This window comes from Cheilinus undulatus, linkage group 9, assembly GCF_018320785.1.
Source record: "Cheilinus undulatus linkage group 9, ASM1832078v1, whole genome shotgun sequence".
NCBI lineage: Eukaryota > Metazoa > Chordata > Actinopteri > Labriformes > Labridae > Cheilinus > Cheilinus undulatus.
The window spans coordinates 235,538-254,619 of NC_054873.1; the positions used below are offsets into that span (position 1 = coordinate 235,538).

The 19,082-nt window shown below is 44.4% G+C and overlaps 1 protein-coding gene across 1 annotated transcript; it reads right to left on the minus strand.

Moving 5' to 3' along the window:
- Positions 1-2,347: 2,347 nt before the first annotated feature.
- Positions 2,348-19,000, minus strand: tph2 (tryptophan hydroxylase 2 (tryptophan 5-monooxygenase)). Its single transcript, XM_041796401.1, has 11 exons — positions 15,187-19,000; positions 12,516-12,653; positions 12,185-12,368; positions 11,904-12,004; positions 8,222-8,289; positions 7,943-8,139; positions 7,072-7,207; positions 6,839-6,965; positions 4,153-4,248; positions 3,479-3,612; positions 2,348-2,603 (listed from the first exon to the last, which is right to left on the minus strand). Exons 1-11 carry the CDS (start codon positions 15,346-15,348, stop codon positions 2,429-2,431), a joined length of 1,518 nt encoding a protein of 505 aa, XP_041652335.1. The 5' UTR covers positions 15,349-19,000; the 3' UTR covers positions 2,348-2,428.
- Positions 19,001-19,082: the final 82 nt, after the last annotated feature.

Consider the following 19,082-nt stretch of genomic DNA (forward strand, 5'->3'; position numbering starts at 1 on the left):
ACTTCTCATACTCAGACTTCTCAAACTCAGACTTCACATACTCAGACGTCTCAAAAGACTTCTCAAACTCAGACTTTACAAACTCAGACTTCGCATACCCAGACTTCTCAAACTCAGACTTCTCAAACTCAGACTTCACATACCCAGACTTCTCAAACTCAGACTTCACAAATTCAGACTTCACAAACTCAGACTTCAAAAATTCAGACTTCACAAACTCAGACTTCACAAACTCAGACTTCACATACTCAGACTTCTCAAACTCAGACATCTCATACTCAGACTTCTCAAACTCAGACTTCACAAACTCAGACTTCTCAAACTCAGACTTCTCATTCTCAGACTTCACATACTTAGACTTCACATACTCAGACTTCACAAACTCAGACTTCACAAACTCAGACTTCAAAAATTCAGACTTCACGTACTCAGACTTCAGATACTCAGACTTCACGTACTCAGACTTCTCAAACTCAGACTTCACATACTCAGACGTCACAAACTAAGACTTTACAAACTCAGACTTCAAAAATTCAGACTTCACAAACTCAGACGTCACATACTCATTTACAATCTCAGACTTCACATACTCAGACTTCACAAACTCAGACTTCAAAAATTCAGACTTCACAAAATCAGACTTCACATACTCAGACTTCACAAACTCAGATTTAACATACTCAGACATCTCATACTCAGACTTCTCAAACTCAGACTTCACATAATCAGACTCCTCAAACTCAGACGTCACAAACTCAGACTTCACAAACTCAGACTTCAAAATTCAGACTTCTCAAACTCAGACTTCTCAAACTCAGACTTCACAAACTCAGACTTCTCAAACTCAGACTTCTCAAAATTAAGACTGCTCATACCCAGAAGTCTCAAACTCAGACTTCTCAAACTCAGACTTAACAAACTCAGACTTCACATACTCAAACTTCTCAAACTCAGGCTTCTCAAACTCAGACTTCTCAAACTCAGACTTCTCAAACACAGACTTCTCAAACTCAGACTTCTCATACTTAAACTTCTCAAACTCAGGCTTCACATACTCAGACTTCTCAAAAGACTTCCCATACTCAGACTTCATATACTCAGACTTCCCATACTCAGACTTCTCAAACTCAGACTTCACATACTCAGACGTCTCAAAAGACTTCTCAAACTCAGACTTTACAAACTCAGACTTCGCATACTCAGACTTCTCAAACTCAGACTTCTCAAACTCAGACTTCACATACCCAGACTTCTCAAACTCAGACTTTACAAACTCAGACTTCTCAAAATCAGACTTCTCATACTCAGACTTCTCAAACTCAGACTTTTCAAACTCAGACTTCACATACTCAGACTTCTCAAACTCAGACTTCACATACTCAAACTTCTCAAACTCAGACCTCTCATACTCAGACTTCACATACTCAGACTTCTCAAACTCAGACTTCACAAACTCAGACTTCTCAAACTCAGACTTCTCAAACTCAGACTTCTCAAACTCAGACTTCTCATACCCAGACTTCTCAAACTCAGACTTCTCATACCCAGACTTCTCAAACTCAGACTTCTCAAACTCAGACTTCTCATACCCAGACTTCTCAAACTCAGACTTCTCAAACTCAGACTTCACATACTCAGACTTCTCAAACTCAGACTTCTCAAACTCAGACTTCTCATACCCAGACTTCTCAAACTCAGACTTCTCATACTCAGACTTCTCAAACTCAGACTTAAACTCAGACTTCACATACTCAGACTTCTCAAACTTAGACTTCTCAAACTCAGACTTCTCAAACTCAGACTTCTCAAACTCAGACTTAAACTCAGACTTCACATACTCAGACTTCTCAAACTCAGACTTCTCATACTCAGACTTCTCAAACTCAGACTTAAACTCAGACTTCACATACTCAGACTTCACAAACTCAGACTTCTCAAACTCAGACTTAAACTCAGACTTCACATACTCAGACTTCTCAAACTTAGACTTCTCAAACTCAGACTTCTCAAACTCAGACTCATAGGGTAGCGTTAGGGTTGGACTGTTCAGATCCTCTCACAGGTGACTCTAAATGGCTGTAGGTGAGTGTTCAGGAGTTTGACTTCAGTTTTGATGATTTAAATGATCAACTAATCAATAACATCAGGAGTTACCGACAGGTATCAATAATCTGATCATTAATGGACTCAGGTTTGGACTTGTTCAGTCTGAAGAATCAGGGAGGATTTATTGATTCATGTATTTATGTATTTATTGATGAACACTGATCTTCACATCACAATAATCAGCTTTACAAAAAACAATCAATGAAGCAATAATCAATCACATCCATAAATATAGCTCTGCTCCTATCTACAGGCTCTAACAGCTGACTCAGACACCAACACACATGTGACGTTAACCAATCACAGCTCAGGGGGCGTGTCCTCAGATGCCCATGTAGGTGTTCATCTTCCCCAGAGCGTCACAGACCGTGGTGAGGTCGCTGCGAAGGTCCTGGACCACGTTCTCGATGCTGCGCGTGTCTTTGAGCAGGTCGATGCTCTGGGTGTACGGGTTATAGTAGACCGAGAACGGGCGCTGGATCGTTTTTGCAAACTCCCTAAGGGGGCAGAGAGAGACCGGGTTAGGCAGGTAACACACCTGATGGATCTGGGCCTGTAACCAAGGAGGGCGGGGCTTCTTAAAGGGGTCAGTTATGACCTAACTAAACTATGGTTGGATCTAAACAGACCAAGTGAGACCCAGTTAGGCCTGGTTAGGACCAGGTGAGACTAGGTGAGACCAGGTCCGGACCAGCTGAGACCAGGTGAGACAATGAGGGACCAGGTGAGACCAGGTGAGACCCAGTTAGACCTGGTTAGGACCATTTGAGACCAGGTTAGACCAGGAGGGACCAGGTGAGACCAGGTGAGACCCAGTTAGACCTGGTTAGGACCAGGTAAGACCAGGTGAGACCAGGTTAGGACCAGTTGAGACCAGGTTAGACCAGGAGGGACCAGGTGGGACCAGATGAGACCAGATGAGACCAGGAGAGACCAGGTGAGACCAGATGAGACCAGGTGAGACCAGATGAGACCAGATGAGACCAGATGAGACCAGATGAGACCAGGAGAGACCAGATGAGACCAGATGAGACCAGGAGAGACCAGATGAGACCAGGTGAGACCAGATGAGACCAGATGAGACCAGGAGAGACCAGATGAGACCAGATGAGACCAGGTGAGACCAGAAGAGACCAGATGAGACCAGGTGAGACCAGATGAGACCAGATGAGACCAGGTGAGACCAGGTGAGACCAGATTAGACCCTAGTTAGACCTAGTTAGGACCAGGTGAGGCCAGGTTAATAGATAATAGCTGACTATCAGGTATCATGACTATCAGTAACGTGAACTCCTGTCCCCGCCCTCTTTCTAACCTGTCTTTAACCTTCCTCTCAGACCGCGTTGACGCGGCACTGTGAGGCGGCGAGTACCTCATCTTCTCCTTGGCCTCCTCGAAGCTGTCAGAGACGAAGTAAACCTCCTGGAAGGTGGTGATCAGACACTCCTGGGTACATGTCGTCCTCGGGTCAAACATCTTCACACAAGCCTGGTCAGACAAAGCATGCTGGGAAAAAAAAAACACGTCACAATAAAAGATGGAGGACATTTTTATTTAAAGGAACAGATCCGGGACTGAAGTCTGGTTTCTTTCTATGGCTGTGACTGATTTAGAACTTTGGTTTAGAGGGTTTGTCTTTAAATTTAAAAAATAAAACCCAAAGGGAATTATTTCTAAAATATTCACATATATTTATGTTTCATTATTTTTTAAAATATTAAAAACAAAGAGGATAAATAAATACCTTAAATATTTATATTTATGTTTCATTATTTTCTAAAATATTAAAAACTAAGAGGATAAATAAATACCTTAAATATTTATATTTATGTTTCATTATTTTTTAAAATATTAAAAACAAAGAGGATAAATAAATACCTTAAATATTTATGTTTATGTTTCATTATTTTTTTAAATATTAAAAACAAAGAGGATAAATAAATACCTTAAATATTTATATTTATGTTTCATTATTTTTTAAAATATTAAAAACAAAGAGGATAAATAAATACCTTAAATATTTATGTTTGTGTTTTTGTGTCTCACCCGTAGCTCTCCAATAGACGACAGTAATCCAGCTCCATACGCTCTCAGCTGACCGTCCTGTTTACACAGGCCGAACTCAATGGTGAAGAAATAACACTGTAAAAAATGACAGGGTTAAAGATACTGTCAGACTAATACAGAAATAACACTGTAAAAAATGGCAGGGTTAAAGATACTGTCAGACTAATACAGAAATAACACTGTAAAAAATGGCAGGGTTAAAGATACTGTTAGATCATATCGGTAGCATTTTATCTTCATTTATTGTAGACATGCAAGAGTTGGTGGATCCCTGCTCCAGAGGAATAGAACGGGGTGGGCTTGGCTTACCTAACCTTCTTGCTTACTACTGGGCTGCCAATGCACACAAGATTGTGCTCTGGTGCACTCAGCCTCAGGGTAAATTGTATCAAGTCGAAGCCGATTCATGCTTCTCGTCCTCGTTGCCAGCCCTGGCATGCAGTCCTCTCCCCCTAACTCACTCCCAATTTTCTTCCAATCCCATTGTCACTGGCACCCTGGAAATCTGGGCCCATTTATTCTTACCTGCCAGAACTGATCCCAGGTTTAAATCCTAGGAACAAAAGGGTATTCAGCACCTATGAAACTTAATTTTAGACAACCTATTTGCTAGCTTTGACCAACTATGTAATAATTCTATACTAAACAGATCTTTTTTTAGATACTTTCAGTTGCGTGATTTTGTTAGAACTCATTCTCCTCAGTTTCCCCAAATCCCCCCACCTAGTGGCGTTGACCTGCTGCTGAAGGCGGGCGCCACTAGGTGGGGCCATATTTCCCACCTTCATGCTCTCTTGATGGCAAAGGATGAACCTGCTCTTGACAGAATCAGGAAAGAGTGGCAGGAAGAACTGCAGACAGTTTTTTCTGATGATTTCTGGAACGAAGGCCCTGAAGGGGGTCAACTCATCATCCAGTTGTGCTAGACTTAACCTTATACAATTTAAGGTGCTTCATAGGCTTCATTACAGTAGCACAAAACTCTCTAGGTTACTCTCTGTAACTTGACCCACATGTTCTGGACGTGCCCCAAACTGTCTAATTTCTGGAAATCTTTTTTTTGGCGCAATATCTGAAATTCTAGATATGGCTATACCCCCTTGCCCCCATGTTGCAATATTTGGTAGACCTCCAGATGAAATTTCTACAACAATAAAACAAAGAACTGTTATAGCTTTCACCTCACTGATCGTGCGTAGGAAGATCCTCTTTATGTGGAGGTCCTCTTTACCATGTCTCTTCTCAAACTGGAGAAAATGTAATTTTCACTGAGGGGCTCTTCTGATAAATTTTATACAACCTGGAGACCATTGATTGATTATATTGATAGGCTTCCTGCGGCATCATTTTCCGGGGGGCTTGCTCTTCTGCCTGCCCGCCTCACGGCCACAGTCCAGCAGGATTCCTTGTGCCAGCAAATGAGAAATGAGACGTAAACACAGGGGTGCTGCTGCTGCTTGATCTTGTTTTTTTGTTGAGCCCCAGAGCGCTTGCAGTGCCTAACATTACTCTTTTTAACTTTTATCTTAATTCTTATTCTTGCTTTTATTTTTGACTGTGTGGGTATGTGCACCTGCTTGGTGGATTTATTAGACCGCCTGTCTCAGAGACCACCCAGCATCATGAAGTGCTGTAAATTTGAGGATTCGTGGATAATGGTAGAAGTTGTAGTTTGGCATTTGGGGTGTCGTTTCGGTTGGGGAGCTTCTACGGGTTGGCGGGTTGACCATTGTGGAAGCATGGAAAATGATTTTGGTTTTGCCAAATTTTGCCGGTGCTGTTGATTTGGTGCAGCTGAGGCATGGACCTTGCTCTCAGTGGGGGTCTGGTGGGTTTGTTAGGCACTATATATTTCTGTTAGCATACAATTCGCTAATGTCTTAATCATGAAAGAAGAGGACCGGGATGGATTGGGTCTGGGGGGGAGAAAATGTTCTATTTTCTCTCTACCTCTCTTTTTCTGAATATAAAAAAGTTGAAACTTAAAAATACTGTTAGAATGGTGCGCTGGTGGTCGAGTGGTTGAGGCGCATGCCGTGTGCGCAGGTGACCCGGGTTCGGATCCGGCCTGTGGCACTGTTTCCTGCATGTCTCTCCCCGCTCTCTCCCCCCTTTTCAACTCTATCCACTGTCCTATCAAATAGAAGGCAAAAAGGCCAAAAAAAAATACTGTTAGAATAATAAAGAAATAACACTGTAAAAAATGACAGGGTTACAGAGATAGCACTGTAAAACTATGGGGTTAAAACACAAAATTCAAATGCAAATAAAAATACATGAAGAAATAACACTGGAAAATGCAAAGGCAAAAACCATTTAAAGTGCATTCAAAATAAAACTTTAAAAATTTAAAGGTTACATGCCCTGTTCAAAAACAGAGAAAACACTGTTAAAGGAACAAGGAGAGACAAATAAAAGAATTTTTTTTTTTTTTTAAGATTTATTTTGGGCATTTTTGTACCTTTATTTGACAGAGGAGGACAGTGGATGGAGTCGGAAACAGGGATGAGAGCGGGGGAGAGACATGCGGTGGAGGGCCTCAGGCCGGATTCAACCCCAGGCCGTCCGCGTACATGGGGCGTGCATCTTAACCACTCGGCCACCTGCGCCCCATAAAAGAATATTTTAATAAATTAAAAATAACTTCAAACGCATTCTGACTCACCGTGGCGAGTTTCTGCACGTCTTCATCTGACGCTCCCAGAGAGGCGAGGCCGATCTCCTGAGAGAACTGAGCGAACTTTGGATCAGCGAGCAGAGGAACGTGGCCGAGCAACTCATGACACGTGTCCCTAAACAGGAAGTAAGAAGCTTTTATTGTGAAAGGGTTTGTAATGTGGGTCTCTAAAGTCTAAGGACTTGAGTGGCTTTTATTGTGAAGGGCTGGCGTGTACTTACGGCTCAGGCGTGTACAGAGGGTCTGTGTTGTGCCTCACATACTGGGTACAGTTAAAGACTCTGTAAGCTAGACCCGCCAGGAAGTCTCTGGGGGAGAGGTACCCAGCGACGGGTCGGACCGTGAAGCCCGAGCGCTCTGAAACACAAACATTCAAACCTTTATTTAAACAGAAGCTGTCAGACAGTTCAGACAACCGTGACGTTTTTACAGAGAGTTTAGAGGAACAGAGGAGCTGCGGTTCTAGATGGTGACAGCTTTATTCTGAAGGCAGAGGACTGAGAACCTTAGGGGGGCCGAGGGTGGAGTCCTGAGGAACTCCCCTCATCATCCTGATACCGCAGTAAGGACGTCCCTCTTCCTTTATCAGGTTTTTACTGGTTTAAACACAAACACTGTGTTGTCAGTGTTCTTGTCTGAGAACAAAGAGAACTCCATCCAAACACGTCTCTGTGCCTGTCGGAGGTCGATGTATGTTCTTTTACTTCCTGTTTTGCCGTGGCATCGGTGGTCTAAACAGGATGTTTTATTTTGAAACCAACTAGAGTTTGCTTCTCCTGTTGGGATGGACCGATGGAAGCAGGACCTCTATCAGAGCAGCAGAACGACAGAGATCATCGACCAGTGGTTCTCAACTGGTGGGTTGGGACCCAAACGTGGGCCGTGAAGCTGTTTTCAGTGTGTTAAACATGGCTGCCTCTTGTTAGGGTGGCTGAGTGGTCAGGTCTGAAACTTTGAGTGGTGGGGGGTCCTGATACCTGAGCAGGAGAGACCCCTGGCCTAGACCTTAGTGATCAGACTGTGGTACTGATGTGGACTTTGGTGGTTGGACACAGGTCAGAAATCTGGTTCAAAATGGCGTCCGGCGTTTACCTCTGAGGAAGAGCGAGACGTCCTCCAGCTGAGGGATGTTGTCCTCTCGGTAGCCACAGTGTTTGGTGAGCAGGGGCAGGTTCTTCAGGTACTCTCTGCAGGCGTGGGTCGGGTAGAGTTTGGTCAGCTCTCTGAAGACCACGCCCCACGTCTTCACCTCCTCCGGCGTGTACTCGATACGGGGGATGGGCTGTCCACTGGAGAACCAATCAGAACGTCAGAGGAGTTTTAAAACGGTCTGAGTCAACGATTGAACGTGTTCCTGAAGGTGGTACTCACAATTTATAATTCATGGCCACCTCCACGAAGTACTTCCGCCTCTGACGGTAGACGTCATCTTTGAAGCCCTGACAGGAAACAGGAAGTACAGTTAACAACTCTTGACTGGCTGATTGGGGCGTCAAGATGGCAGACTGAGCAGACATGCTTGTCAGAGCGCACGCTAAAGTTCCTCAAAAGTCAACCAAAAGTTAGTTTTTCCTTCGTATTTATCTCAGGAACCAGTCCAATGAGGAAAAATGACCACAGCTGACAAAGTTAACGCCATGACTAGCAAAGATGTTACATCTGAGGCACTTCCTCAACCAGACTACGCCATGGAAGCTCCAATACTGGACATCACAAACCAACAGAGAAGAACTCAATGAGTCCCCAGTAAGAACTCCAACCAGGTTCTCATGTGAGGGAGAGGGTCAGACCAAATAAAGAGTCCTCTTCTGAGTCCATAATGTCCGCTGACCAGGCTTCAGGCACCAGATATGACCAAGGGTTAACCCTAACCCTAACCCTAACCAAGGGTTAACCCTAACTTAACCCAGATATGACCAAGGGTTAACCCTAACCTAACCCAGATATGACCAAGGGTTAACCCTAACCCTAACCCAGATATGACCAAGGGTTAACCCTAACCTAACCCAGATATGACCAAGGGCTAACCCTAACCCAGATATGACCAAGGGCTAACCCTAACCCAGATATGACCAAGGGTTAACCCTAACCTAACCCAGATATGACCAAGGGCTAACCCTAACCCAGATATGACCTAGGGCTAACCCTAACCCAGATATGACCAAGGGTTAACCCTAACCCTAACCCAGATATGACCAAGGGTTAACCCTAACCTAACCCAGATATGACCAAGGGTTAACCCTAACCTAACCCAGATACGACCAAGGGTTAACCCTAACCCAGATATGACCAAGGGTTAACCCTAACCCTAACCCAGATATGACCAAGGGCTAACCCTAACCCTAGCCCAGATATGACCAAGGGTTAACCCTAACCCTAACCCAGATATGACCAAGGGCTAACCCTAACCCTAACCCAGATATGACCAAGGGTTAACCCTAACCCTAACCCAGATACGACCAAGGGCTAACCCTAACCTAACCCAGATACGACCAAGGGTTAACCCTAACCTAACCCAGATATGACCAAGGGTTAACCCTAACCTAACCCAGATATGACCAAGGGCTAACCCTAACCTAACCCAGATACGACCAAGGGCTAACCCTAACCTAACCCAGATACGACCAAGGGTTAACCCTAACCTAACCCAGATATGACCAAGGGTTAACCCTAACCCAGATATGACCAAGGGCTAATCTAACCCAGATATGACCAAGGGTTAACCCTAACCCAGATATGACCAAGGGCTAACCCTAACCCAGATATGACCAAGGGTTAACCCTAACCTAACCCAGATATGACCAAGGGCTAACCCTAACCCAGATATGACCTAGGGCTAACCCTAACCCAGATATGACCAAGGGTTAACCCTAACCCTAACCCAGATATGACCAAGGGTTAACCCTAACCTAACCCAGATATGACCAAGGGTTAACCCTAACCTAACCCAGATACGACCAAGGGTTAACCCTAGCCCAGATATGACCAAGGGTTGACCCTAACCCTAACCCAGATATGACCAAGGGCTAACCCTAACCCTAACCCAGATATGACCAAGGGTTAACCCTAACCCTAACCCAGATACGACCAAGGGCTAACCCTAACCTAACCCAGATACGACCAAGGGTTAACCCTAACCTAACCCAGATATGACCAAGGGTTAACCCTAACCTAACCCAGATATGACCAAGGGCTAACCCTAACCTAACCCAGATACGACCAAGGGTTAACCCTAACCTAACCCAGATACGACCAAGGGTTAACCCTAACCTAACCCAGATATGACCAAGGGCTAACCTAACCCAGATATGACCAAGGGTTAACCCTAACCTAACCCAGATACGACCAAGGGTTAACCCTAACCTAACCCAGATACGACCAAGGGCTAACCCTAACCTAACCCAGATACGACCAAGGGTTAACCCTAACCTAACCCAGATACGACCAAGGGCTAACCCTAACCTAACCCAGATACGACCAAGGGTTAACCCTAACCCTAACCCAGATATGACCAAGGGCTAACCCTAACCTAACCCAGATATGACCAAGGGCTAACCCTAACCTAACCCAGATACGACCAAGGGTTAACCCTAACCTAACCCAGATATGACCAAGGGCTAACCCTAACCTAACCCAGATACGACCAAGGGTTAACCCTAACCTAACCCAGATATGACCAAGGGTTAACCCTAACCCAGATATGACCAAGGGTTAACCCTAACCCAGATATGACCAAGGGCTAACCCTAACCCAGATATGACCAAGGGCTAACCCTAACCCAGATATGACCAAGGGCTAACCCTAACCCAGATATGACCAAGGGCTAGAAAACAGCAGAAAGATTTACAGCCGGTCTGCAGAGCCGGAGTTTAGAACAGCAGAAAGAATACCAGAGGAGAGGTTCTAAGACTGTAAGAGGAAAACCCTGTCCTGAGAGAAAGACCAGGGAAGGTACAGCAGGTGGAGGAACCTGGGCATTAAAGGCTCGAAAGAGAAGATGAATGAAAACATAGGAGGTGTTTAGTATGGGCTCTAAAGTTTTACAGGATTGTGGACACAGAGGAAAGAGGAGAAGAAAACACGCCAGGTTATTATCCAGGCCGTCAAGCATCAATGTTGAGACGGGGTATGGAGGATGACAGAGGAGGCTGGGGTCCGCTTTGACTGTGGCTGATAGGATCAGCTGAAGGCATACTCCTGAGGACCACAGCCCCCTCAGACAGTACTGGAATGGTGGGCCCAAGTCCTTTATTTTTGCTGTAGACTAAAAACATCTGGGTTTGACACCAAAAGATGAATATGAGACAAGAGATCAACATTCAGCTTTTATCTCCAGGTATTTACGTCTGGATCTGATACTCGGCCTAGACGATAGCCCTCTTTGTTTGAACCCACCCATTTTCATGTGGGCAAAGGTACTAGAACACGTGACTGACAGGTGTGTTTTGTTGCCCAGGTGTTTCCTGTGCCTGAATGTCTACACTCAGGTTCAGATTCAGGTTTTGCCTGTGCAGACTGCAGTTATAGTTGGAGGTGTAACCACCAGGCAGCTGTCTCTGGGTGACAAACATTAAAAACGTCCTGGAGCCAACTTTTAAAGAAACTGCTGGAGATGTTTGAACCATTTAGCCTACGACAGAGAAAGCCTTTAGTTTCTGTGACATCTAAAGTCACATTCATTTATTGGCGCTACCAGAGCATGAGTCAGAAATATGATTCATTCATTTTCTGCCAAACTAAACAAATAAATCTTCTGACGATTGTTCTTTGACTTCTCTGTAGGAAAATTCTCCCTTCTTGATGATCAGGATGAAATATTGTTCAGTTTGATCGCAGAAAGAGAATCAGTGGAGGTCAGTGGTATTACAGGTATAGGATGGTGGAGCCTCCTGGTGGAGGTCAGTGGTATTACAGGTATAGGATGGTGGAGCCTCCTGGTGGAGGTCAGTGGTATTACAGGTATAGGATGGTGGAGCCTCCTGGTGGAGGTCAGTGGTATTACAGGTATAGGATGGTGGAGCCTCCTGGTGGAGGTCAGTGGTATTACACTTACTGGATGGTCAGCGTCCAGCTCTGATCCATACATCAGTACTCGATGAGAACACTGATCCAACTCGGAGATCTTCATGGGGAACCACGGGACCTCATCTTCATCTGAGGACACACAACAACAACCTGTTTGTTTTTCTGTGTTTGTTTAGAGGTTTAGAACAACTATTTAAGGTTTAATTATTAAAATTAATAAATTCAGAATGTACTACAGATGTGACATTTAATCACACTGATGAACCCTGCTGTTCTTATTCAGCAGACAGTCAACCCAGGTGTGTTTACCTGCCTCAGCTGACCAGGTGTGCTCAGGTGTGTTAAAGGAGACAATATTGACGTGGTCCTTCAGCAGCTGCAGCAGCTCAGTGAACTCTTTCTTACTGCAGCTGCAGTCAGCAAAGATCTCCACCTCGCCAAGGACACGGCGAGACACTCGAGACTCGATGTGGTTCAGATTGACTCGTTTCTCCTGGTGGTAGTGTGTGTGTGTGTGTGTGTGGCGTGAAGGAGGAGAAGGGGAGAAGAGAGCAGGAGGAGGTGAAGGAGGAGTATTCTTATGTCATGTGGTAATTTTATAAATAACATTTTTAAAGTCAAACAGGTGTGTTTGTCCTACCTGGAAGACTCTGAGGGCCCGGACCAAACAGCCAACCTCATTCTTCAGAGAGAAAACCACCGCTGTTGTCCCAGAATCCTCTGCTCCTCCCTCTGAGCCAGGCTTCTCTTTGATTGGACAGAAAGACGGACGACGAGACTAGATCACAGTGACAACAAACATCAGAAAATGGCCACAGTTTATATCAACAAACAACATAAACCCAAAAACATTTAAAAAATCTGACAAATGTATTTCTGCCTGGATATTTAATACCATCATAAACATGACTGAGGTACAGCAACAGAACAGCATAAACATGACTGAGGTACAGCAACAGAACAGCATAAACATGACTGAGGTACAGCAACAGAACAGCATAAACATGACTGAGGTACAGCAACAGAACAGCATAAACACGAGTGAGGTACAGCAACAGAACAGCATAAACATGACTGAGGTACAGCAACAGAACAGCATAAACACGAGTGAGGTACAGCAACAGAACAGCATAAACATGACTGAGGTACAGCAACAGAACAGCATAAACATGACTGAGGTACAGCAACAGAACAGCATAAACACGAGTGAGGTACAGCAACAGAACAGCATAAACATGAGTGATCCATGTTCCCTCAGCTGATGTCTGCCCAGTCTCTCTCTCTCTCTCACTGTAAATCCTTCTCTTTTCAGGGATCCAGATCATGTGGCTCAGCTCAGTAGAGCTGGTTCATCATCTGGTTCCAGTTTGTCTTTTTAAGTGTGGATTAAATAAGGACAGAGGATGGAGAAAAGGAAAATGGCACTCAAACAGGAGCTAGCTACATTAAAGAGTTGTTTAGTAGAACAGGCTCGTTCATGAACGGCTCACATTAAAGAGTCGTTTAGTAGAACAGGCTCGTTCATGAATGGCTCACATTAAAGAGTCACTTAATAAAACAGGCTCGTTCATGAACGGCTTACATTAAAGAGTTGTTTAGATTAACAGGCTCGTTCATGAACTTACATTAAGGAGTCATTTAGAAGAACAGGCTCGTTCATGAACGGCTCACATTAAAGAGTCATTTAGATTAACAGGCTCGTTCATGAACTCACATTTAAAAGTCGTTTAGAAGAACAGGCTTGTTCATGAACTTACAGTAAAGAGTCGTTTAGAAGAACAGGCTCGTTCATGAACTTACATTAAAGAGTCGTTTAAAAGAACAGACTTGTTCATGGACAACTCACATTAAAGAGTCGTTTAAAAGAACAGACTCGTTCATGGACAACTCACATTAAAGAGTCGTTTAAAAGAACAGGCTCATTCATGAACAGCTCACATTAAAGAGTCGTTTAGTAGAACAGGCTCGTTCATGAACGGCTCACATTAAAGAGTCGTTTAGTAGAACAGGCTCGTTCATGAACGACTCACATTAAAGAGTCGTTTAGTAGAACAGGCTCGTTCATGAACGGCTCACATTAAAGAGTCGTTTAGTAGAACAGGCTTGTTCATGAACAGGCTCGTTCATGAACGACTCACATTAAAGAGTCGTTTAGTAGAACAGGCTCGTTCATGAACGGCTCACATTAAAGAGTCGTTTAGTAGAACAGGCTCGTTCATGAACGGCTCACATTAAAGAGTCGTTTAGTAGAACAGGCTCGTTCATGAACGGCTCACATTAAAGAGTCGTTTAGTAGAACAGGCTCGTTCATGAACGGCTCACATTAAAGAGTCGTTTAGTAGAACAGGCTCGTTCATGACGTCTCACATTAAAGAGTCGTTTAATAGAACAGGCTCATTCATGAACGGCTCACATCAAAGAGTCGTTTAGTAGAACAGGCTCGTTCATGAACGGCTCACATTAAAGAGTCGTTTAATAGAACAGGCTCGTTCATGAACGACTCACATTAAAGAGTCGTTTAGTAGAACAGGCTCATCATGAACGGCTCACGATTCCTCGCTCTCTCGGCCACCAAGGTTTATTCTGCTGACCGAACATCAGCGTTTACATTAAAGACTGTTCTAGAATAAAGGAGGATTTTAGATGTTAGAGGGGCTAAGCTAGTCTCTCAGCTTAGGACTGGACTCTTCTAGACTCTGGTCTCCCTTCATCTGGATAGATCTCCTCCTCTCCAGGTAAATCAGGTAAACTCTGGTAGAATCTGTTTTAAAATGTTCTGATGAGAACTGCTGCGTACAGCGCCACCTAGAGCTGCACATACTAACTAATCTGTTCTCATGTCTCACAGCTGTCCTCCACTCCCTGACCTCCAACAGACATTCTGGATCATGACTGAAAACAACCAATAGAATTAAAGACATTCATAGAATCTTTTCAGTGAAACGCTCTTGAAGATGAAAGACTTAGAGTCAGACTCTGACATGACTGGAGTTTAACCTGCAAGACCACACTCAGGGCAAACTGAACACATCAGCACAGGAGGGACAGGAGGAGCGGAGGAGAGCATGCTGAGGAGGAGTATGATAATGAAGTAATGAAGAAGAGGACAGACTAGTGAAGATAAGAATAAAGATTCCTCCTCTCTCCTTTTACCATTTGAAGATCCTCCTGACCCCGTCCCACCTTAGACCCCCCACCATGACCTTAGACCTCTAAGACCCTCCTGACCTCGTCCCATCTTAGACCCCCTACCGTGACCCTAGACCTTTACAACTCCCCTGATGAAGATGGAAAGCAGCAGTCTTCCTCACCATCTGCCCCCCCGTGTGGCGTTGCTGCTGGAACATGGCCGAGTCCAGGGACATCCCCCTCCTGGACCAGTACTTACTGGAGAACATCATCATGGCTGGCTGCATCTTTGGCGGGGGCCCCGGGGGCCCCGGTGGGTCCTTCATCACATGGGACGAGGCCATGGGGAACCAGTGGGTGTAGGAGTACCAGGGCTCCAGGTCTGCAGGGGTTACTGAGCACGCTCCAACAAGAGAACCAATGAGAGCGAGAAACAGAGAGAGAGAGAGAGACCACCAAGAGACAGGGAGACGGGGGCCAGGGGCCTGGTTATATACTCAGAGACTGAGGGGGAGGGGGGAGGGGGGAGGAGACAGGGAGGCTTCAGCAACAAACAGCTGACCATCACCGCCCCCACAGGTCAAACTGCTGCACTGCACATTTATTCTTTTATTCATGTTCAGGGTTCCAGACCCACAGAGCAGCTAGACCTGAGACTGGTTCACCGAAACCATCAGGGTTAGATTCAGAAATGGGACAGATCTAGATATAGATACGTGACAGTTAGAGAGGACTCAGGGTTAGATATAGATATAGATACGGGACAGTTAGAGAGGACTCAGGGTTAGATATAGATACGTGACAGTTAGAGAGGACTCAGGGTTAGATATAGATACGGGACAGTTAGAGAGGACTCAGGGTTAGATATAGATATAGATACGGGACAGTTAGAGAGGACTCAGGGTTAGATATAGATAAAGATATGGGACAGTTAGAGAGGACTCAGGGTTAGATATAGATACGGGACAGTTAGAGAGGACTCAGGGTTAGATTTAGATATAGATACGGGACAGTTAGAGAGGACTCAGGGTTAGATATAGATACGGGACAGTTAGAGAGGACTCAGGGTTAGATATAGATACGGGACAGTTAGAGAGGACTCAGGGTTAGATATAGATACGGGACAGTTAGAGAGGACTCAGGGTTAGATATAGATACGGGACAGTTAGAGAGGACTCAGGGTTAGATATAGATACATGACAGTTAGAGAGGACTCAGGGTTAGATATAGATACGGGACAGTTAGAGAGGACTCAGGGTTAGATATAGATACGGGACAGTTAGAGAGGACTCAGGGTTAGATTTAGATACGGGACAGTTAGAGAGGACTCAGGGTTAGATATAGATATAGATACGGGACAGTTAGAGAGGACTCAGGGTTAGATATAGATACGTGACAGTTAGAGAGGACTCAGGGTTAGATATAGATACGGGACAGTTAGAGAGGACTCAGGGTTAGATATAGATACATGACAGTTAGAGAGGACTCAGGGTTAGATATAGATACGGGACAGTTAGAGAGGACTCAGGGTTAGATATAGATACGGGACAGTTAGAGAGGACTCAGGGTTAGATATAGATACATGACAGTTAGAGAGGACTCAGGGTTAGATATAGATACGGGACAGTTAGAGAGGACTCAGGGTTAGATATAGATACGGGACAGTTAGAGAGGACTCAGGGTTAGATATAGATATAGATACGGGACAGTTAGAGAGGACTCAGGGTTAGATTTAGATACGGGACAGTTAGAAAGGACTCAGGGTTAGATATAGATACGTGACAGTTAGAGAGGACTCAGGGTTAGATATAGATACGGGACAGTTAGAGAGGACTCAGGGTTAGATTTAGATACGGGACAGTTAGAGAGGACTCAGGGTTAGATTTAGATACGGGACAGTTAGAAAGGACTCAGGGTTAGATATAGATACGTGACAGTTAGAGAGGACTCAGGGTTAGATATAGATACGGGACAGTTAGAGAGGACTCAGGGTTAGATATAGATACGGGACAGTTAGAGAGGACTCAGGGTTAGATTTAGATACGGGACAGTTAGAGAGGACTCAGGGTTAGATATAGATACGGGACAGTTAGAGAGGACTCAGGGTTAGATATAGATACGTGACAGTTAGAGAGGACTCAGGGTTAGATATAGATACGGGACAGTTAGAGAGGACTCAGGGTTAGATATAGATACATGACAGTTAGAGAGGACTCAGGGTTAGATATAGATACATGACAGTTAGAGAGGACTCAGGGTTAGATATAGATACATGACAGTTAGAGAGGACTCAGGGTTAGATATAGATACGGGACAGTTAGAGAGGACTCAGGGTTAGATATAGATACGGGACAGTTAGAGAGGACTCAGGGTTAGATATAGATACATGACAGTTAGAGAGGACTCAGGGTTAGATATAGATACGGGACAGTTAGAGAGGACTCAGGGTTAGATATAGATACGTGACAGTTAGAGAGGACTCAGGGTTAGATATAGATACGTGACAGTTAGAGAGGACTCAGGGTTAGATTTAGATACGGGACAGTTAGAGAGGACTCAGGGTTAGATATAGATATAGATACGGGACAGTTAGAGAGGACTCAGGGTTAGATATAGATACGGGACAGTTAGAGAGGACTCAGGGTTAGATTTAGATACGGGACAGTTAGAGAGGACTCAGGGTTAGATATAGATATAGATACGGGACAGTTAGAGAGGACTCAGGGTTTGATATAGATACGTGACAGTTAGAGAGGACTCAGGGTTAGATATAGATACGGGACAGTTAGAGAGGACTCAGGGTTAGATATAGATACGGGACAGTTAGAGAGGACTCAGGGTTAGATATAGATACATGACAGTTAGAGAGGACTCAGGGTTAGATATAGATACATGACAGTTAGAGAGGACTCAGGGTTAGATATAGATACGGGACAGTTAGAGAGGACTCAGGGTTAGATATAGATACGGGACAGTTAGAGAGGACTCAGGGTTAGATATAGATACATGACAGTTAGAGAGGACTCAGGGTTAGATATAGATACGGGACAGTTAGAGAGGACTCAGGGTTAGATATAGATACGGGACAGTTAGAGAGGACTCAGGGTTAGATATAGATATAGATACGGGACAGTTAGAGAGGACTCAGGGTTAGATTTAGATACGGGACAGTTAGAAAGGACTCAGGGTTAGATATAGATACGTGACAGTTAGAGAGGACTCAGGGTTAGATATAGATACGGGACAGTTAGAGAGGACTCAGGGTTAGATATAGATACGTGACAGTTAGAGAGGACTCAGGGTTAGATATAGATACGGGACAGTTAGAGAGGACTCAGGGTTAGATATAGATACGTGACAGTTAGAGAGGACTCAGGGTTAGATATAGATACGGGACAGTTAGAGAGGACTCAGGGTTAGATATAGATACGGGACAGTTAGAGAGGACTCAGGGTTAGATATAGATACATGACAGTTAGAGAGGACTCAGGGTTAGATATAGATACGGGACAGTTAGAGAGGACTCAGGGTTAGATATAGATACGGGACAGTTAGAGAGGACTCAGGGTTAGATATAGATATAGATACGGGACAGTTAGAGAGGACTCAGGGTTAGATTTAGATACGGGACAGTTAGAAAGGACTCAGGGTTAGATATAGATACGTGACAGTTAGAGAGGACTCAGGGTTAGATATAGATACGGGACAGTTAGAGAGGACTCAGGGTTAGATATAGATACGTGACAGTTAGAGAGGACTCAGGGTTAGATATAGATACGGGACAGTTAGAGAGGACTCAGGGTTAGATATAGATACGTGACAGTTAGAGAGGACTCAGGGTTAGATATAGATACGGGACAGTTAGAGAGGACTCAGGGTTAGATATAGATACGTGACAGTTAGAGAGGACTCAGGGTTAGATATAGATACGTGACAGTTAGAGAGGACTCAGGGTTAGATTTAGATACGGGACAGTTAGAGAGGACTCAGGGTTAGATATAGATATAGATCAGGACAGTTAGAGAGGACTCAGGGTTAGATATAGATACGGGACAGTTAGAGAGGACTCAGGGTTAGA

Excerpts from the sequence above, each read along its gene's own strand:
- tph2 (XM_041796401.1), bottom strand. The coding sequence starts at position 15,348 with ATGGCCTCGTCCCATGTGATGAAGGACCCACCGGGGCCCCCGGGGCCC. Across the intron at positions 12,654-15,186 it reads GCCACACGGGGGGGCAGATG|TCTCGTCGTCCGTCTTTCTG; the intron begins GTGAGGAAGACT and ends ACTGTGATCTAG. Across the intron at positions 8,290-11,903 it reads AGCTGGACGCTGACCATCCA|GGCTTCAAAGATGACGTCTA; the intron begins GTAAGTGTAATA and ends GTTTCCTGTCAG.